Consider the following 23023-nt stretch of genomic DNA (forward strand, 5'->3'; position numbering starts at 1 on the left):
GGCATCTGACCGAAAAGTCTTAGGAAGTTCTTACAAACTATCCCAGTGCAATTCTGCTGTACTTCTGCAAGCAGAGAGAGACTCTGATGATAAAAGCCTTTCCTTTCAGAGCACCGAGGGAAAGATGCAGGTCAGATGACTGATGTTGCTTTTGTATGAAAGTATGAAAGGAACTCCTTATTTGAATGGCCATAATAATAAAAACTTGCCCCAGAGCCCAACTTTGAGACATGAGCTGTATATTCTCTTGGAAAGCCTCAACATTATTAGAATACACTTATTTTTAGCATGCAGAGTATTGAGGTATTTTATATATCAATGCTGTAGCAAAAATAACATAAAATAGAGGTAACACATAATTATATATATTCATCTTAAATGCTTCTTTATTTATATTGAGTCGATTAAACCAGGAGGATATAAGAAAACAGACTGTAATAGTTGTATTGCTTTAAAGTTTGGTTATTGAAATTCCTTAGGATATTTGGGTAATTTAAAGCTATCCAGTAGCAATGAATAGCTGGTAGTATTGCTAGAATTTAGATAGTTTAAGTTATAAAAAAATACACATGCACTGTACCCAATACTTGAACATACTATGAAAACTAAACCAAAGTTTCAATGCACTTGTAAATGCTGTCATACAAAAAAAATCTATTATTGAGTATTTACTCAATATAACTCTAATGCAGACATCTTCTTTCCAGTAGTTGGGATAAAAATCAACATCTAATTATTCTATTCTCCCTTGGCCATTCAGGAAGTAGCTGTCTCCCAGGAGTCCAGGTGGGCTTTTTACAAACACCCCTGCCCATAATGAAAAATTTAAAGATACTGTTGATTTCCACTTAGCTGCAGTGAGTGGTAGGCAAAGGCTGCCAGTGTCAGACTCGAAACAAGATTGCCACTTCTGAGAGACAAGGCACTGAACAGAATTGCCCCAACACTATAGAGCCAAGATGAAGAAAAATAAGCTTATAATCCAGAGGCATAATGAAAATAAAAATTTTGAAAAAAGTATTTAGAGTTATGCTGTTACAATGTGAACTAGGTTACACTAGCTGAGCTACTTCTTACCCATGTGCCTTTTTCAACCAAAAACCTGGAATAAGAATTCGTAACAAATTATGTTGAACATATTCCAGTTAAAACATCAAGGACTCTTAACAAAAAAAACCCCAACAAACCAAAAAACCCCAAACCAAATAAACAACAACAACAACAACCACCAAAACAGCAACACTTAAAAGCAGCTTCATATGAGAGAAGGCCACAAGAGGAATATGGAAAACCAGAGTTTCCAGAGAAGTCCAAAATTAAGGTATATAGGAAGCAGAAGGAAACGAGAACTGCTGTATAATTTCATTTAAACAAACTCTTAATTTGACAGAACACATTATCCCTGTGAACTGCAGGCCCACTAATTCGTGTCCCCATTTGTTTTCTCTTTCAGCTGAGTCTGCAGCTCCCAGAATAAAGCTGTCACTCGAGGCAGCAGGTGCCTCCGTTGCCGCCTCCGACCTACAACAGTTATGACACGAGATTAAGAAAAACAGCCACCCCTGGCAGCTGGGCTGGCACGTAATGAACAGTTTAACCCTGGATAAACCTAATGACAAGTGTGGGTGGCTTTGATTGAAATGACAGGGCAGTTTGTCACCCGTTGCTCTGTCACAGAGATCAGCAGCGCTGGCGTTTTCTGCTGAGTTGCGGGGAAAGCAGCCTGACGCGCATTTCAGGAGTGCACAAAAACATTGAAAACAAAAGCAGTCACAGTCCTGGTGTTGAAGCAACTCTCTGACCCTAGACAAGTCAGCAGTGCAAGAGATGCAGTCTCTAAGATGCCCTTGTGAGAAAGCAGTGCTGTCTCTGGAGATTGACGGAAAATTTTAAACAAAAACCCCAAACCAAACCCAGGAAGCTCTCTTATTTTAAATCACCCAGAGGCTTTTGACAGAGGTACTCAGCTGTCCAGTTGACCTCCACATGAAACTCCCAAAAGCAACCTGCTTTGCCGTAAGGGTTGTATTTCTCATTGATGAATGTTCAGTGCCCATAAAATGATAACAGCAAGAGCCGATTGCCATTGTAAATCATTAAACAGCGTTGAGGCCCAGCCATCAATCACTGCAGTTTGAGATGATACTGTTCATGGCGTTACACGTGCACCTGCTTAAATACAGCAGCTGTCCTCAAAAGACTGCACACAATTCAGACCTGCAGTATCTGGTCAATCCTAGCTTCAATTAGTGCACTAATTAATACATTACGACGCGCAACACAATCAGAACCAAGTAAACAAATAACAAAGTACAGGCACAGAAGGAGGAAATGGCCCTTGGACATTCACGTGGCAGAGGGGACAGTCCTGGATCCAAAAGGACCACCAATGGGAAAGGCATGTGACAGCACCACGTGACAGCCAGCAGTGTGAGAGGCACTGTGGTTTTCCTGTAGAAGAGGAAAATTAATACCACAACCTCAGACCCCGTGACATTATTGAATTTATTCTCTGCACTAATTTGAAGACTGTAGCTTTACCATATTTTCATTCTCTACACCCACACAAGGCTTTCCTGAAAGCCCTTCTGATTCTGGTCCTCAGCTTAAGGCAAACCCGCCGGGGAAGAATTCAAAACATTTTCAGCCTCTGTATCTGGAGAAAATTTATGGTGGCTCCTCTGCCACCCACTCTCCCCATTACTTTTCAACACCTTGGAAAACCCCTGCTGTTTTAAATTTATAACCCTTTCCAGTTACAGATGCCAACATTTTCAGGCAGTCAAATGTTCATCATCCTGCTGCTCTGCTAAGATCAGTAGCAGCCCACCTGAGGGCTGGCTGCCCAGCAGTAATCCTAGGACAGACATCTGGGTTGATGCAGACACTATCCAGTCTCACAGCAATCCCCCGGGAACTCAAGACCTTATTCCTGCTTTTCAGGTGTATTTTGCTTGGAAACAACCACAAGAAAGTACTTCTCTATTTACAAGTTGCTAGAAATAAAAAACAAATCAAGAAGGTCGATGAATGCACTTTCTGCACTGAAGCCTCTAATTCAATGCAGCAGTTGCAGTATTGCCTTTTCAAGAGAAAAGCAGACTCAAAGCAAGATTTCCCTCTGGCCATACCACCCTTCTGTCAGTTTGCTACGGAACAACACACGCATGGCAGTTTGTTTGGAGGTTATTTTCATCTTGATCCCCTTCAAATGTCAGCTGTTCGTGTCCAGCTCCTTCAAGGTAAAGCCAACTTTGCTGTTTTCATCCAACAGATGTTTGCTTAAGCAAAATCCTGCTGCCTCGTGGTTTCCAGCACATCTTTAGCACTCCCAGTAACTGGTATCATAGAGAGCACCACTTTAACAACCAGACTCAAACCTTGTATCTAATATCAGTTAAGACTTTTCCAACGCCCTTTCTATCTTAACCTAAATCCTCACTGATGTATCTCATTTACTCCTTTATCTTCTTTGCACATGTCCTTTTGGACTCTACTATTTAGTAAAATTTCAGCATTCCCAGCATCCTGTTATGAGGCAGCAAATGGATTTTAACCACCTTCTGTGTCACACTGCTGTGTCTGGCCTTTTCCATATGGACATGACACTTAGACATATCTAAGTGCTGTCAGTCAGGTTGGCTTTGGTTGATGATTTTTAAATTTCTTTCCATTTGATGGCTGTAAAGGTGTATCTTACAACTCACCTACTACATGCTTCAGCACTGCATTTACCTTCCATTCCTTTCCATTCTTGCTGCAACAGCACGTGTGGAGATACTTTTCTTATCTCAATATGAGTTTCTACTTATATAGTAGTTTTTGTGCAAAACCAGCAACATGAAACAACTTCCCCTTGCTTTAGCTGAAAGCTCATGAACAAAGCTCCTGAGATACACTTTTATATAAAAAGTTTCTTGCCTGCTCTAGTCTGGTTTTCCATTCTATTAGCTCATTATGAATTCAAGCATGGAAAGATACCCTATTTAATGGATAAAGCAATTGGGAGTTCTGTTGCTGACTTTGACAGAGACTTTCTGAAAAACAATTAACTATTCTGCACTTTGATTTACCCCATTAGAACAGAAATTACAAGAACATACTACTTCAGGAGAGGAAGGTGAGGACCTATTATGGGTTATGAAGTATTTCCAATTCCTAAGGAATCGTTAGATTAATGAAAGCAATGAGATGAGTAGCAAGTGGTGATTCATTAAAAGATTAAAAATAGCCTTCACTGAGGGAAGATAAGGTACTCATCAGATAATTGCTCAGACATGCTGGGAACATCATTTATTCCGCAGTGTAGATGGTGTCAGGCCACATTCCCAAATCACGTTACAGCCCAGCCAAAACCAAAGGCTATCACATAATTCAGGGACAAGGTGAAGACACAAATCACAGTCCTGTCTGCACTGCAAGACCAAAACGTGTTAGACTCACTGTAATGTCAACTACCAAGAAGCTAATTTTAGCACAGCTTGACTAATTTGCACCATGGCTTCCCTCTGTCTGCTTTCACCAGAACCCATTTGTGGCGATGCTTTTAGGAGATGTTCCTTTCACACTGCGACACTGACACCTGTTGAGGTGCTGGTAAGGGTCAAAAGTCTGGTGTAGCCAACCCAGACTAATTTCAGCACTCTCGTAGCTACTTTTTGATGAATGATGCTGGGTATGGAGGTGACATCTCACACACTGAACTGAGGCCTCTGTCCTTCCGTGAGTCCACACACAATCCACCCACCAGCCGTGGAGAAGGAAGGTGACCACAGCAATGCCCTACACCTTGGATAAGCAACATGAACAGGCCTCTCTGACCAAAAAAGACACATCAAGGGTGTATTTCCTTAGGCAGAGCATCACCCCTACTCCTCCCTTATGAGAGGGCACAGACACTCAGACTTGTCTGCTCCTTGCATGTCTCACTCTCACACACAGCCACCTAGATGTCTGGTGCTGGTTTAATGGTTTGCCCTCTTGACTTCTTTCCCCCCTCAGAGAACAAGCCATCAACACCTTTCCAGAGCTGACAGAACTGCCATGGCCGTGATCAGCTCTCTAGATACCTCCTGCTATGAACTCAGACATTTTATTGAAAAAGAATCTAAATAAAACATTGTGTCCTTTCTTAAATTTCAAGTTCAACAGGCAAGCTATTTGTATTTAATTGTAACTGCACGGACAAGCCAGAAATTTCAGATCTGTTATTCAGAAAACTGGGGTTTGATGTAAATTTTAGAATCTGCAAGTCACAGAACTGCATTATGTTCATAGCTGTAAGCTGGCTAAGAAGGTCATCATCAACAAAAATTCAGGAATTAAACATATTCATGTCTATCACTGTTTGATGAACTCAAGCAAGAAGGCTGCTGAAAAGCCCTTTCTTTAAATTTAGCTGCAGCTACCTTTGCTCTTCCCACACTACTGACAGTTCAGAGACCCTTTATATGAAAGGATTACACAGGGGGGGAAAAAACAACTTGTGTCTCACAATTCCATTAAAAGGATCTGTACTGCTCCTTTCTCCCCTCACAGTTTTAAATTCTCTTGAAGCAGCAGCAGTTTTAACCAGATCTTCCTTGCAGCAGGGAGGTTATACATCTCTCAAATGACATCAAAGGTGTTACTCCTGTCATTCAACAAATTCAGTATTTTAAAGACAGGAAATTTGGCAGTGCTTAAGTTGCAATAATGTAATTCTAAAAGGTGACAGGCACACACACAAAGCCTTTTTTTCTTACACAGGACATGTGTGTGTAGGAGAACATCCAGGGATATACATATACTGGGATATGGTCAGAGAAAGACAAATAGAAGGAAAGCTAAAAATATATTTATGAATTTACATTTCTGGATTTTCCAACTTCTGTTTGCATTTTTCAAACCATTTACTATTACAGAAATGATAATAAATCTCAGATCATGGGGAGGTAAATAATTAGGAAGAAATATCCACACCATTTGATTACAAACCACAAAATCCAGGTAGTAAAAAGGGAAGAAGTAGGAGAGAAACAGAGGAGGCCCCAGCAGCAGTAGCCCTCACTGCCTTTGAAAGAGTAATGCTGAGCTTAAAAAAGAAATATTCCATTATTCCTGGCACCTGCTGAGAAAACATTATTCCCTCCACCTTGGGCTGCATGTATTTAATAGTAGAACCTCACTTACTCAAAGAAAACTGCTGTTTATCTGATAAAAGATGAAAGATGATCAATAGATTTTGTAATTTTAATACGTCTGCAGGCTGCAGTAAACAAATGCTAAAGATCATCCTTGATCCTCATGAAATCTACACTTAAAAATGGTTTCAATAATAGACATGGAGCACATTTCACGCTGATATACCAAAGAGCACATGTAAACTTAGCCACTAAATTAACATAAATATGTCTGTAATGGGATTGATCAAACACTGCTCCTCTTATGCACCTCACAAATGCGTAAATTAGAACAAATGAGGACTGAGGAAGGTCTCCCTGGCAAACTTTGGCTCCTGAAGCCAACCTGAAAAAGTCCATTCCATAAACTCAGCCAACAGTTCCCAAGTAAGGATTTGAGTTCCTACCCTCTTTGTCCTATGCCAAAGCTATTTCAATAGTGTGAATCCTTCTTCTGGTCCTCCTGAAGTAATTCAGCAATCAGTTTATAGCTTCTTCTTTTTATAACATGTATTCTTATTTTAATGTCATCTTCTCTCCCTCAGTGTATTTTAGGCAGCAATCACCCCCTGCATGAATATTCAAGTGGGTGTTCTTCTACATGCTACATACAGATGTTGAAGGAGGCAATGCTTTGACTAATAATATGTAAACTCCATTCAAAGTGCCACTTGGCTTAAGGGCTCTAGCACCAAATATTTCACTTCTTTTTTCCCAGCTCAAGACCCCAAGACTGAAAGGCTTGGGGAAAAAAACCCAAAAAACTCAAGTGGCTTTCAGTCAAGCCTGTCTGGTTCACATGCACAACAGAAAATAGGGAAGTGCCAGACAGGGAGCATTTTCCAAGCCCTGTTACAGGTATTACCCTGGATAAGCCCAAGCAGGCAGAACAAGAGCTCTGCTGAAATACAGCTCCCCTCAGGCGACTTCACTCCTCAGCAGCCCCAGACCAGGGAGTTCAAGACCAAGGTGCTCTGCTGGCTGCCCGAGGCAAGAGTTCTACACACAGTGAGCAAATAAACTGCAGCCAGTCCCCAGAGGAGGGCCTTGCCTTGATGCCTGGTTAATAGTTAATGCATAGGGCAAGTCCCCAGCAGCCAGGAGCTACCTGGGAGGAAAGCAGCATGCAGGGGTAGGCAGGCAGACAGCTGAGAGCTTCAAAATTCACTGAAACAGCAAGAGCTACCCCATCCAAAATATCACGTTTTAATTAGCCTCAATGAGATATTTAGACATTACAATCATCAGGTCTTAGCACAAATGTTCCTGCAGGGGTAAGAGGTAGCTAGAGTCATTTATGTTGTATTTTTGTGATCCCATAAAGGCTGTCTCTAAACAATAACACTTGGTTGCCAATCACGCTAAACACCATCACATTAAGAGCTGTGACAGATGCATGTCTTGTGTGGAGAGCACTAAATGTTCTTCAGCTCTCCTTCTTTTAGCACATTTCCTAAACAGCTCCAGAGGCTTTGTATGTGTGAAGTAACACACAGAGATTATATTTTCCTCTCTATCCCCACTTAGGGAAGACTAACAACATGTCCATAACTAATCTTTACTTTTTTTAATCTTTACTTTACTTTTTACTCCCATCAGTTCAGCTGAATTTTGAATTACAAAGGCTTGGTAAAGAGTGGGAAGGGAAAAAGTTGGCTGTTTTCCCAAGGCAACTAAAGGCTGTCCTGTAAGCAGGACGTGCCACTCTGTATGTGAATGTAGTAGCAAATTAGATTTAGGCTCTATTTAAATTTCATACATATAATTTTCTTATTTGATTCCCTATATATATAACACATTGCTCTGGATGATCCAAAGGATGCTTGAGAGATCTCAGCTTTCAAACCACCACCATGAAATACGCAAATAAACCTCTGTGTTGAATAATCAAATTCCAAAGCACCATGTAGTCTTCAGGACCACGTGTTAACACTTTTTAAGTGTTATTTGTGTACTGAAAACCAGATAAGTAATGCACACCTAACAAAAAAAGCCAACAGTGTGGCCCATTTTGATTAAGCTGGAATTGATTTATCCTGTTCCAGTTTACTGGAAAGCCTAAACACATTCCAGTGGATTTCTAAAGGTTGCAGAGTCAATCATCAACCACAGGTAAAATTACAAAACCTGCAAACCCATTTTTCTATTTTCTTGCTTTATCTAAAAACCAGCAGTGCTTCACTAAGGGGAGAAAGACCATTGAGGATGATTGGAATTGGCAGAATTATCTACAAATCCTTCAGAAAATATCCCAAAGTTCAAACTGCCCAATTAAAAAAAGGTTACATTTCATTCATATTGATTTTCCTTAGTATCTTAATAGCTATCTTCCTAATCAGATGGATTAAAAAGCACAAGAAGATACTTTCAAAATAATCAGGACCACAACAAAACAAGATAATGAGGAGTTAAAGAAAGATAAAAATCTCAAAACAAAACTGCTTTAGGAATTACAAATTTTTAAACTGCAGATCTCATTAAAATTGCTTTGTATAAACATTTAAACATGCAAATTGACAAACAAATGCTAGATAATAGAACCACTTATAGGCACTCACTTCCTTGTGTATAAGATATTTTCTAAATATGGATGAGGCTGAACACCATCATATTTTTATTACAATGTGACCCTAAAACTTCAAAAGAGGTGACGATCCCACTGAAGCCAAAGGCACAGAACGAGAAACATTCCCCTTTCCAAATGGTTGGCATCTACTGCAGTCTTTATGGACGTGGCAGCAGCTCACAAAAACACCACTTAATTGGTTTTCAGCTATCTGATAACAGCACCTTTCCTTCAGCACGGATCTCTGTGTGAGCTGCAGAAGTCTGGCTGAGCAGCTGGGTAGATGCCCAAGCAGTTTGTCTGAAGTAAAATCCTGCTGACACCACTGGGCAGCTGCCTAAGCAAAACAGCCAAATTAGGTTTAAATTAGCTACGCTTAAATAAGTGGCACTTACTAAAACACTGACACGAGCTAATTAGGAGGGGAAAGTTTGACAGAAATTAATTATTATCCCCACATTGCAGTCACAGCACATCCAGAGGTGATGCTGCTTGCCAGATCTTTTTAAATACCTGAAGCCCTCCAGATAATCCTTCTGTTCAGGAAAGGTCAGCACATGTGCTGGGCTTTCTCCGACTGCCTCTGCTGATCAAAATTCCTGCTGCTGAACCCCTCAGATCCCTGCATATCTTTAAGATTTGGTAGCCACCTCCTAAATCTTCCAGTCCTGTATAATTTCATGTGGTTTCAGCAGTGGCAGAATCAACCATATATAAGCATATATTATCAGTCCTCATGTCGGTGCTATTTTAGCACACCCAGGCATGAGGGAACAGCCCCACCTCTGTGCACCATTTTACAGAGTCTCACACACAGAAGCCTGCTCAGTGATGCTGAAGTGGTTGTGGATTGTGCTGGAACACAGTTGCCACTAAAGAGGAAACAATTTTTGCTGGGGTGGATGGGGAAACTCTTAGAGACACATACCCCGTTAATTGATCGCAAAGGATTAACTGATTCTGTAAAATACTACAACTGAGGTTGAAAATTTTTTTATAGGTTTGTCAAGTTCATCAGGAACAAATTCTGATGACTCATTAACTAAAGAATCTTTCTAGACTCCATTAAAATTTCTCACCAAAATCACCAAGAGTCTCTCAAATGGCTTAGGATGTGGGAGCCCCATGGAAGCTCCTGCTCCAAATCATTCAGAATAAAGAATAAATGAATCTGCATTTCTCTCTTCCCAAATGCAGAACACAAATTGTTCACTGACTTTTTGATGTCTCACAAAAATACTAGGGAAGGGTTTTGATTAACATAATAGAAAATATGAGGAAGAGCAGTGTGGGGGGGAAGTACTAAAATATTTCGGCTTTGCAGAAAGTTCCTTCCCTTTAAACGCTATTTTAAACCTGATATTTGTTCTACTACAAGCACTATGTCTAACAAATAAACATTTGGCTCAGGATGTAAAAAGAAGAGCAAGAGAGAAAGGGGGCAAACTTGTTAGCTACTTCTTAGCAGCTGAGAAAGATAAAATCAGAGCAAAACACTTTGGAAAAGATGTTACCGTAAGATAGGGCTGAGGCTTCATATCTGTAACTTCTTAAAGAGTTATAACAAGAAGAAAAAATGGTCTCAAGTCTGAAAATAAGCAGTGCTGCTTTTCCATCGGGACACACATAGCTAACAGCAGCAACAAATGCATTACTGTGCTGCTGGGGTTTGAGTCAAGTAGTGAAATAACATCTGAGTTACTGAGAAAAATAAGATTAATTCAGCTGTATGAATAGACAGCAGAGGGAAAATAATAGTTCTGCCTAGTTCACATTGATACTAGAGACATCTGAAATTTAAGACAGAATTCAAACCAAGGTAAATTAAAGCTGCTTCTTCTAAAAAGAACTAATTTTGTGAGAGAAGTTTAAAAGTTTGCATCAAGGAAAAACTCTTGGAGACGTGATCAGATTGGATCACATTTTAGAAATTAAAATAAAGTCAATTAATGACCCCAGTTGGCACAATATTGAATATGTCACTATATTTTTGGCAAACCACTTTGGAAAAAGAAAAGCAAAACTCTTCAGTATCTGTAGCTCTTTCCAAACTTTTGGGAGTGGACCATAATTTTGAAGTCACACTCTTCATCAGAACTTTAGATCACATCAAGACAGCCTCAAAAAAATTACTGTAAGTTCTCTTGCAAACTTGCTGTATTAATGAAAAATCCAATGGACAGTGTTTTGCTATTTTCAATAAAATTAGGAATAATTCTCTGGAGAAAAAGAAATGCAGAGTGTCAGCAAACTGAACTGAGCCTGACACAGAAAATAGGGGCCATCTCCCAGCTCCCATCACCTCCCTGCTCCAAATGAGAATGGGTCCTACTGAAAGCATAATTACAACTAATTTTAGCCAATGAGGTTTAGAGATTTTTTTTTTCTTTCCTTTTGAGGTGCATATTCTGAGAAGGTAAACTCTACAAAGCCTTTCTGGTATGTATTAGAGGCTCATTTTCTAAGGTAACTGGAGTGGTGTTTGACCTGCTTGAAATCCGGATGGGTTACCCTTGTTTATCTTCTCTGGCTTGCTGGCTATAGCTATACTCATAACACATGAAAGCTCAGTTTTAAATTTAAAAGATCAATAATTTCAAGAAGTTAAAAATTAGCCAACAAGTGACGGGGTACAGTGATTCCCCTTCCTTTCTCTGAAAGGTTTTCGCATTTGCTTTCAATAATTCCCTTTGAGATTATCACCTGCAAATATTTCATTCTTCCACATCACTCATTGGAGAAACCCCTCAGAAAAAATTAGGCAGAGAATTTACATGTCCTGAAACAGACTGAAAGAACCAGGAGCCCCTTAGTAATGAAGATGTGACTGATAAATAAGCAGGAAAAAAATGCAGGTAACAAACAAGCATGAAATCAAATCCTTCCCCAATGTAAGCCTTTAGTTAATTATCACATGGGTTACTTTGGTTACGTTGCTTTTGTATCTCTTCAAATTCCAACAGACTATTAAGTGCTGAACCAATATTAATAGCAATAATTTTTCATTTCCTGAGGAGTATGAAAATTAAAAGTCATAACCAAAAAAATCAAACAGAAAAACGTACACTTACATTACTTCATACAGCACTGCTTCCATACACTTCTCTTGAAAATCTTTTAATTGCAAATTGCCTTAATAGTTTCTAGTCTATAATGACTTAGACTTTCAGAATGAGTTCCCCTCTGGACACTAACTCAAGTATTTTACCTCTAGGCAATGAATCATAAAATAACATAAAACAACAAACGAATCCTGAAAATTAGCAGCAAGTTGTTAGAAAGAAACCTGCAGAATTTAAACAGCATTCTTTCAAAAATTCCAAAGATATTAATCTGCTACGTGGATGACATTTCATGAACGGAGCAACAAATCTCGTAGTAATTCAAGAATTATCCATTTGCTTCTTAGAAACTGTCTTCAGGTAGTTTTTTTACAAAATACCAACAATATAATATTTCTCTCCATCTGTATCCCATCTTCCTTCCCTTAGAGGTTGCTTATTAATCCAACTTGTAAGATGCTATTCTATTTTTGCCATCTCCAAAAATGCACCTGCATGCTTGCACAAAGTGCCGCTGAAATTACCTTACTTATTTATATAGGAGTCCAAAGCGATGACATTGTGCAAATTTGTGTGATGGAGAGAAAAATGTCCACGAGAGAGAGAAAGAGAGGAAGAGGACCCCAAATTCTGGTAAGACTTTTTTTCCTGGAGTTGGCTTCACATGGCTGGATGGAAACTACATAAATGGCAACAACACAGAGTGGATAAACACAGAAGTTATTTCTGCTCCCAAAGACTTGATGTGGGGTGCCCTGACTGAAGCTTGCTGATATACAACTGAAAAAATGACCAAATGTTGTAGTAATTTTATGGCTACACAATATAATATAATATGCACTACAAATTTTCTTCGCAAAGGTTTAAAGTTTTGCTGTATTAATTGTGAGCTGCAAGATCCCAGCTCAGGAATCCAGTTTATATAATTTTTTAAAGGAGTAACTAAAAACTTTCAGCTATTATGGAGTGACAAAACAAACATCTGATAACTAGGAATGCACAGTATCAATCATTAGGAAGTTGATCTTCCTGACTGAAATTATGTTTGCTGAGAGAATTTAAAAAGTGACATTGTCAGACGACACCGAATTCTTGCTTCAGATTGATCTGATCAGAAGTAAAATATTGGATGCTCAATTTTGAATTTAGCTGAATGTCTATATGAACTAATTCAAAATCAATGTTTTGAAAACAAAATACCTCATTAGTTTGAGCTCTGCTCCAAACCCCACATGCTCACTCTAAGAGCCTCGACCTGCTCCCACCCATCCCGTGGTCACCACCTGGAGATTTCTCTGTTCTGTTTCTCCCAAGCCTCAGTTTGCTTTGAGAGGAGATCTACACCATCGGGAACTGGAATGAATTTACAGCACACACTGATGTGTTAAATATTTGGGAAGCGTTTTTATAACGATGTGTCTCTGTTTACTTCACGCTTGGCTGTCATGCAGACGACAGCAACACGCCAAGTGAAATGAATGCAAAACACCCATGCTCTTGGCTGGAACAAACTCAGTAGGAAATTTGGATGAACATCCAGGAAAAGGGGTTTTAGTTACAGAGGTCTTTATTCAATGGCCAGTGTACACTTACCTGAAATAAAACACCACCCAAATTAGTATTCCCTCATTAATTTCCTGGGTATTACACCTTAACCCACCAGAGAAGTGTTTCAGACCATTACCCTGATATAAATAATAAAATCCATTAATTAATTTTTATTATACGAACTTGGAGGGGTCTTATAAAAGCCTTCCTAAGTGTTCTCTGGTTCAAAATACTTCATGTGCTTGTTTTTTTTCGATAAGGAAACTATTTTTAATGTTTGCAGCCATGACTATTGCAGCATGCTATCACTCCCCCAAAATACCAACCATCTTAAAAAAAAAAAATTTAAAAAAAAAAAAAAATCTAAGTGACAAATTATGTAGATAGTCTGCTCTTTTATTTTTTCTGGAGCCATGCAGGCTTGCATTTTCAAGGTTAACTTTACAAACTAGAAAATCTTACCAGGAAACTAGAAAAGTTTATTTGCGGTGATAATTAAGATTTTCACCCAAGACAGCAGCTTGAATTGTAGATAAATCAGATATTGTGAGACTTCCTAAAAAAACCAAACATAACAGCCCACAAGTATTTCCAGCTGGCCATCCTCTAGACTTATTCAGTGTGTTCTGCTGCTGCTTATTCCATAATTTGTTGAAAATTTTCCAACCTTTTTCTCCCATCAGCTTTCATATCATTCTAATTCAGAATACTATTTCACCTCTGCATTATCTGAGTTTTCAGAGAGCTGTGTTACCATTATGGCTTCTCCTTCACTTTAAAATATAACAAACTGAAAAGAATTGTCTGCTGCTCAGAAAGAGTCAGGATAGAGGTGAAGTTTTCGCTATAGATACATCTCACAAAAGAAACAGGGCAGATAGTACAAGGACTTCATTAGGTTCCACATGTTTAACATACCTTCATATACCAAAAGCAGAGAAAGATGGAAAACACCAAATTTGCTGTTCTTGTAAGACTCAACAGAAATATAACAGAGGATTGAGAACAAATACACAACAGGCTTCCACAGGTTGATGGTTTATTCCTAGGGAACTTGTAGGACTGAAAATATTTCCAATCTACCCGGCTCAAAAATTGAAGCGGTTTCTATCATTTAAGCAGGACTTGCACAGACACCAGAGCTTGTGACCTCTGAGGCTGAGGACCTAGCTGGTTTCTATTTTTCATAGTTATGGTGGCAAAGGACTGAAAGAAGCCTAACTTGCACAAAGATGGATGTGCCCACTGCTTGGGGCTGAACACGAGCGTTTCGCTGTTTTCCGAGGCCCGTGCGTTCGGGTGAGTAAATGGAAGAACTGCAAACCAAGCTTTTCATTTGCCTGCATTTTATATAACATTTTATCTGTTATATATGAAGTTATAAATCAAAGGACTGAGTGCAGATAAATGTTTTCATTGCTTTCCTGAAAAAAAAAAGCTGATTTGGACTGTTATTCTTTAAAAGCTAAAAATACCATGCACTTCTTAAAGGACCAGAGCTTAAATTAATTGAAACAGAGCTTGAGTTAATGAAAACAATATTCACTCCCAATCTCAAAATATTACCTTAGACAACATAAGAAATCAAAAAAATCTGCAAAATTTCAGCTTCTCGTGGACTCTAGAATAACATAAATTGTTCTCCTAACACTGAAAATAATCAGCAGTGAAACTTAAATTTATCTGTTGACTGAAGTCAGCAGAAGAGCAAAAACTCAACAAATATGCTTATGAGTTTAACATGCACATAGGGAAAACAGATACCTTTAGCAGAACACACATTTTAAGTATTTTTAAGATGCTGCATCTTCCCTTCATGCCACTCTAAAAACATCGTCTATTTTCTTGCCGGAATAGCTGATGCATCTTACATTTCTACATACAATATAGACACTCAAATATATGGTTAATTGGAAAAGGGGAGGAGATTCAATGGCTGTCTGCAATTGTGCAAATAAAGTATTTTTTTCTTTCTTTTCAAAAGGGAGTTTGTTTAGAATTTGGCAATAGTTAGGAAATAACCCATATGCAAAGAAAAAAAAATTCCTCATCATACTAGTCACCATTCAAGTCTGCGTGAACAACAGAAAATGGCTGTCAAAAACATTCCTCACATGAACATTCATTTACACATCAAATTCTTGTCCTCTTAAGATGGTAGTGAACCTCCTTTTTTAACTCCCCTTTGGCCTTTTATCCACCTAGCCTTACTTCAGAAGGACACACAGAGGAAAAATATAAATATATTTCACAGACCGCTTTCTGTATTTTGTATATCCTTCCCATGTAGTGCACATAAAAAACCAAAAGGAATGTGAACATTAATTTGTTACTTCACTGATTAGGAATTCTGCTTCGAAGGGTTAAGATAGAAAGCCTTGCTCTATAACAAGCATTACAGAATTGAACATAGCACTGCAAGGGCTCAACAAATGTCCCTTTACAAAGAAAGGCTACATTGCCTACATTTTGTTCCTTTCTGCCAGTTCATAGAGTTTTTTCCATGAATTATTAATGAATCATTGTGAACAGGCAGGAGAAATAAAAGAAATAAAACACGTAAAATTAAGCCTTTAAATTTTATCCCCCGAGGTGTAACAAGAATGCGGCTCCGAGAACTTAAGAGAGCGCATAAGGACACGGGGATGGTATCGAAAAAAGTCTCAATTTACTTGCTTAGATTCCTCAGACAAGTTTGTAAACAACAAATGGTTTACAAATCTTGTCGTTTGCAGAGCAGCTAAATCATCTGATGATGAAAGGGAAGAAAAGAATTAATGCCAAGACCCATTACCTCTCCCTGAACTGACTAAAAAAAGGCTCATGGCATCATGGCAACCCAATGGGCAGGAGGTACAGACACGCAGAGCAGAAAAACAGGGTGGAAATGAGCTGAGCAAGTAACATCTGGTAAAGACTGATATTCTGGAGTTTCCACAGAGTTAGCTAAAAACAGGGCTCTGTCCAGTTCCATTCAGCAGACAGTTCTGAGAAAAGTGACTCTGTAAAGAAGTGTAGAACAGGGGAGGGCTGCCCTTAAACCCTGCACATACGTTTATATACACACATGTGTTTGTATAAATCAAAGCATCATCTCATCAGCCTTAAAAAAATCACAGGGGCAACTCTACAGTATTGCTCACAGGACTGTTTTATTGCTATCAAAGCCTGTCATACTGCAGAATAAAAGCTGTGGAAACTGTATGAAAGCCATTTCAATGGTGATATTCAGGCACAAGTCTTCTAATATTATCTCAATAAACAACATGATTAATAAAGTCATCTGTCCACAATTAAAATTATTACTTTTCATGGGCTTTTTAACAGAGGAGGACCTCAGCTTCATTTCCAGATGTACACTTTTGTGCCTCTGAAGACAGGAAATAAAGCAAATTAAACCTGTATACATAAAAATGTGCATTTAAAATATGTGAGATGTCTTCCCCCTGGAACTGCTCAAAGGCCAAATTTGAGCATTCTGAAATTTGTGGTCTGGTGTCCATAGATTCAAAGTCTGCATCAGGATTCATGACCCATCTCTAGAATTACTTTTATACATTTTTTTTCCTCGTGTCTGACATATTTACTTCAGAACTCAAAGATCAAAAAGAAAGGCTTGTGAGTTCCTCAGTGCTAATCTTGGTGGCCTCTTTCAACTGCCCTTTTAAAGAACAAGCACAAACACCTCATAGTGAAGTGGAATGAACTCACTGTGAGGATGTATACTTACTAAATCTGGGCTTGTTTCATGAAAAAAATAAAAGTTCATTTCCCCAGAAGTCCCTCTAGAAGTGAACTCTGCTTGAAAACACTCCAGGCAGCAGCAGATCTCTTTCTGCTCACAGCTCTGAGCTGAAAAACCCAACTGTTTGGTCTCATCATTGAACTAAATTCATGACAGATCTCACATTTTTGTTTCTGTCAGTTCTGTGTCCATAATGTGGCAAGAATTCCAAGTGTTTTGATTTATATTTCTTCTATTGTACCTACACTCTTTGGATAAATGCTGCTATGCTTCAAACTATTACAGGTATCCAATCAAAAACACTTCCCCTGAAATCCACAGGCAGGCACCTTCAAATCAGTGACATTATCTGTTGAAAACTTGAAGCATGTATTCTTTGTGAGTGTGTGTACCCCAAAGAGCTTTGCACCAAAGACCTCTGCAAGCTGCATTACACATTTTTCAAAGTTTTCTGCTGAAAATGCACAAATAAGAGCCTCAACTACACACATCATGTGACAGCTTAGAAAGGAGGAATTGTAAAAAATGGTTTTGAAGATGGATTCTGACCTAAAGTAACTTCCATGCTTTTGTAGTCTTACATGCATCTGTGGATATGGAGCAAGGTACAAAATATGAGAAGTATACTTAAGTACAAGATCATATTTGGGTTTTAGGAAGGGATAGAGGCCCCAGGGGTTGAAGGGAGGACAAACACAAATCTTGGCCTGCCACAGAGCATAAAACCCCTCAAAACCCTCCTGAAAGAAAAACCTCCCAAATACCAGGACTGGTTCCACAGCATTAGAAAGCAGCTGCAAAACCTTCCTCCCATCCCCAGAAAGCTTTCCAATAAAATGTGTGTGGCAGTCACCCAAGCTCCTGAGGATGCTGGTTTAAGTACAGCCAGGGTGTATATTGGGGGGGAAACCTGGAGCATTTGGCTTTAATGCATGCTCAGATGTGCCCTGTGGCACATTCAGACCTCGCCTGAGGCCTTTTCCAGATGTAAATTTTGTTGCTCTTTTGATCTACTACGCTCCTAAAAAGCAAATCCCGCCTTCTCAAACAAACTTTGGAAGATTTGTGCAATCATAGGCGGGGCCTGCCTATGCACCACACGAAAAACATACCGAAAGGGAAGAAATGGCTTCATTTTGTGCTGTGTCTGGCTTGAGGCGCATGAAGGCAGGCACACGAGGGGAAGGGCCCTCGCCCTTGGCTCGCCACCTGTGCCCCATTTCCCGCCTGCCGCCGCTGCTGTGCGCCACAAACCCGCGGCCCAGCGCCAGCAGAAGCCTCTCCCATGCAGCTTGTTTCAAGTGACTACTTCTGCCTCAAATCTCCCCTTTCAAATCGCAAGGAAAGCGGCCCAGGTGAGGGCTGAGAACTTTGTTTAGTTGCCATTCCGGCAGGAGAAGGGCCCTCAGCCCGGCCTTTCGGGGGGCTCTTTGTCCCAGGGCACCTGAGCACAGCGGGGCCCGCTCCTGCCTCGCAGGAGGACCGGCAGGGCCGCGGTGCCCCCACAGACACCCTCCTGCTCCCAAAATGGTGGGGAGCACACCCCAGAAACGCCGCGCCCTTCCCTCAAAAGAGCTTGAGGAGGACTCCTCGCAAAGGCAGAGCCCGCCTTTACCTGTGGCTGGGAGCTGTGCCTGCAGGCTGGCAAGGACGGCGATCCTCCTCCACTTCATCTCGCCCGGCCGGGCAGCGCGGGGCACGGGCGGCCACGGAGAGAGGAGAAGGAGAAGAAGAAGGAGAAGAAGCAGCTCCTGTACGGGCTGTGCTGGTGTGTGGCCGCCACAGGAAGAGGCTCTCCTCCTACGAGGGCTTTCGGAGTCCACCTGCCGGCTTGCTCTGCCTTCACAGCTTCTGAGTGAGGGCTGGGGTTTGCCTTCTTGGTACTGCATGCTTGGGGTTTCCTTTGGTGTTCATCCTTTTCCTCTCTGCGAGATGGTTTTCGGTGAGTTGGTTTGTTGTTTTTTTTTTCTTTCCTCCACTTTGTCTGATGGTTCCTAGATCGTCCCCACTCAGAGGCTGCTGGTCTCTGTTTCTGGTGTCAAATTTGACCTGACTGCCAAAGGGATTTATGCAACTATTTCCAGTGTGCAGCACAAGGCATAAATGGAAATTTAAAACTGTAAGCTATAGTCACTCCTGAACAACATAGTTGTCTAAACCCATAATGACATAAAACTCATTTCTAACTCCCATTTTGTAAGAAATCTCACATTACTGTTCTCTTTACAAATGTGGGGAAATAAAACTTTTCACTTTTTTATTAATAAGATAAGTTCATTTTAGACAACTGTGAATTAGAAAAGCTTAGATGAACCCTAAGGCTTAAATATCAGCCTGACTCCCATCAAAATACATCCCGCTCAACAGATCACTAAGTGTTTAATGTTTACAACAGTAATACTAATTATGCACTTGAGGATCAGAGCTTAAGCTGGGAGAAAGTACAAGCATCTCAACACATAATTTTTTTTCTCCTGTTTCTAATTCTTAGGAAAATAAAAGAGGAATGTGCATCCCCAGGAGATATGGAAACTGGTGGTAAAAATTTCCCTGAAGTGTGGCAGCATGGGAGTTATCGTGCACAAAAAAAGGTAAGGCTTTATAGTCTTTTGAAGGCTAAGTAAATTGAAGCTCTTGGAAGAGATTTGTCACCTTGCTGTCTAGTAGTAAAGGCTAGTACATGGATAAAATTGTCTTTTCCTTTAATTGAATAATTATATATTGTGCCAATATATAATTGGCACAATCACATACCAAAGGTACTAGACACTAGTAGTAGTAGTCTAGCACCAGGTGTAAAAGTGCAGCATACCCTTGTGTGATACCCAGGCAGTGCTGCTGAGCCTCTGCTCTCTCCCAGCCCTGGGGAGGGCTTTCTTTGTGGCTCTTCTACCCCAAAAACTCCAAGGAAAGGTGGAGATGGGCTCTGACACCACCAGGCAGAGAGCAGAGCACAGCCAGGAGAGCTGCCATGCACTGAGCCTGAAGGAGGTGTCATTAGTCCCTGAAATGGCTGTGCTCAGGTACGTGTTCTGTATTCCAGTGCAGGCTGGATAAAGCCCTTTCTGTCTGCTTCTCTGTGTGAGAGAAGATTGGCTGAAACAAGGAATTAGTGAGCAGAAAAAGACCCCTGCTCTCGCTGCTGGCTGCCTCAGTCTCACTGATGCCTTATCCAAAAGCTGAAATATCATCCTAGTTATTGATATTTTTGGGTAACAGTGTTTCCAGAGAAGCAGATGGCACTGCTCATCACTATTCCACTGACCCCTGTCTCCTCTTGTTATTGATCATAGCTTCTCCCTCTGGCACAGAGCCAGCAAATTATCACTTTGAATAAAGAGTTGAGGCCAAAGGTAAGGAAAAGAAATGAAGAGCTGTGTAAGAAAGGGAGATTAATGGCAGCAGTAGGCACACTGGGAGAACAGCAGTTGGGCCACTGTGTTTTGATGTCTAGATAGGGAAAGGTCAGAGAAATTGAGTATATGGACTTCACTTGGAAGTGTGGGTAGAGTCAGAAAAAGGCTTTGCATGACAGTGCCTCTAGAAATTCCCACCTCCCCATCCCTCAGCTTTTGAACTAAGGCAAGCTTATCATTATCTAAATATAATCAAAGTACACAGAAGAGCACTCGTGCTTGTATTGTGAGTTATTCTCACAACGAGGAGAGATGCAAATCACATGCAGACAAGCAGGACAGGAAAAGATAAAGGGGAAGTGGGCTCCTCTCTAGGAAAAAGCTTTTCAGTGTTCATAAGGCTTGCAGTTCTACCTAGGAAAAATCATTCTATGATTTGCTTAGTGTCACCTTCTTTTCAGCCTTTCTAGGCTTTGCATCTCTAGGAGCTACACAGCACTGTAAAAACTTCAGCACCTCCTGCCCACATCGTGCATTGGCCCATCTTCCAAATGCATTTCTACCAACAGTTTAAACCATGCTGATGGTTCAGTTTACTCACTTCAGTCAGATTGTAGGGACTTTGTTAACCCTGGACTAGAAATAAATGCCAACCCTCGTTCAGCTGAACCAGCAGCAGTTTTTCTCAATACAGACAAGGCCATAGCAGAAATATAAAACCCTTCCTGCTGTGTTAAGAAAAGCTCTCAGCTAAACTTGACTCTTCATCTAAGCATATGGGTGGAGGAAAGTACATTTTCAAGAATTACCTGCACTGGGAAGACTGCAGTATTTGATCTGTGGTTCCTGAAACAGAATGGGTCAGGAAACTGAAGTGGTCCCCAAGCACAACTCTATGTGTTTAACGCTGGTTAAGGTGCAGCTCATTATCTGTGAGGATCAGATCTTTCATAAAATAGGCAAGGCATACATTCAGCTGGTTCTGTGCATCCATATGCCATCCTTTCTCTGGACACAAAAAATCCTGGAACAGCTCTAATGCAAGGGGCTGATTCATTCCCAGAAGCATTCCTTTTTCACGCTTACTGGTTATGCTTTGACTGTACTATTAAAAAAAAAAAAAAAAAAAAAAAAAGGCAGCAGGGTTTGCAGCTTTAACAGGAAATAAATGAAAACTAAAAAGAAAAAAAAAAAACAAACCCACACCACAGTCAAGCTGAGGATTAAAAAAAATATATAACTACACACTGCCCTCTGGCTCCTGTACTGCTACCACAGAGATCCGCCTGTAATCATCACGGCAGACTGCTGGGATTGAGAACGGGTCGGCTATCAGGAGCTCTCCTAAGCCTGTTTGATACAGTCAGCACTCGCAGGCAAAATTAATTCCTACATCACCTGATAGAGGAGCCGGCCGACTTCAGAGGTGTGAGAATGCAGACAGGCTGTAGAGCCTTGCCCCTGGTCCAGCGGGGAGTGCCGCTTGCAGTGCCGTAATTAACTCAACAAGTATTAAAAACACTTCTGGAGATGTTCACACAAAGATAATGGGTGTTAAAAAAAAGCAACGATTTTCACTGGTGAGCGAGCTGTAGCCTCCAGCCAGGCACGCCATTCAGACTAACACACTGAAAAGAAATGGTCTGCTGTTTATAGCGTGTAAGCCTACAATTTTTTATTGATAAAATGTTGCAGACTGACAGTCCTACGCTGCTTCACTGCATCTCAATGCACTGTAGTGCCTTACAGTGCAGCTTCGATTTGCTGTAATTGGGTTCAACTGTGCTAATCCCCTTGGAATGCAGCAATTAATACTTATTTAGTGGTAATGGCTGCATTCCAAGAGGATTAGTCCCTGCCCTGCACTTTTGCCAGCAAACGGAGAGCTGGAAAGAAGACAGTGTCTAACCACAGGTCTTGCTTTGCAGTTCCCAACAGGGAGACACAGGAGTTGCTCTTGCTCCCCTTTGTGTATGAAAATACCACTTTTCCAAGGAAAACTCACCTCACCATCACTACTCCTTGCAGCTGCACTGAGCAAATAGAAACCCTGACACGTGCAACAAGAAAAAAAAAACAAACCCAAACATGAAAAGGGACACCTGTGCAGGACCACAAAGACAAATATGGCCAGGAGTGCATGTTTCCTATGGAAGATTATAAACAGGCCTTGATATAATGCAAAAACATCCTTTTATTCATTATTTCAGGGATTTTTGTGACTGGCAGTTTCCTGTTTCTGCTCTGGTCTTAAAACTTCAGTCCAACAGGGGTTGTGGAAAGCTATAATGGAGTTGTTAGGAGAAAGTTAAAATACACCCTCTTTGAGTACTCGATTTTGAGACTACTGAATCTGTATTATCCAACCTTTCCCTCCCCAGTGATGCCTTTATGATCTGCTCTGGATTTTGTTGTTGTTAATGCACTCAAGAGACCACTGCTTATGTCATATTTTAAGGAGGAGGAACAGTGCTTCTTTTCTTTTAGGTTGCTCAGGCTGCTCTCCCTGGCATCATCAACAACCCTGTTAATTGCAGGTGAATTTCTCCAATTACATTGCAGCATATGTAGAAAAATTCTGTGAC

At 40.4% G+C, this 23023-nt stretch overlaps 1 protein-coding gene across 1 annotated transcript in view; it reads right to left on the reverse strand.

Moving 5' to 3' along the window:
- Nucleotides 1-19421, reverse strand: part of CD247 (CD247 molecule) — a 57781-nt gene extending 38360 nt beyond the window's left edge. Inside the window, 4 exon segments of the mRNA XM_063419471.1 lie at nucleotides 18698-18797; nucleotides 18800-18937; nucleotides 18939-18968; nucleotides 18970-19421. Of these exon segments, the coding sequence (XP_063275541.1) occupies nucleotides 18698-18797; nucleotides 18800-18937; nucleotides 18939-18968; nucleotides 18970-18996 (295 nt within the window). The 5' untranslated portion in view covers nucleotides 18997-19421.
- Between the last annotated feature and the right edge of the window lie 3602 nt (nucleotides 19422-23023).

This window comes from Prinia subflava, chromosome 25, assembly GCF_021018805.1.
Source record: "Prinia subflava isolate CZ2003 ecotype Zambia chromosome 25, Cam_Psub_1.2, whole genome shotgun sequence".
Lineage (NCBI taxonomy): Eukaryota > Metazoa > Chordata > Aves > Passeriformes > Cisticolidae > Prinia > Prinia subflava.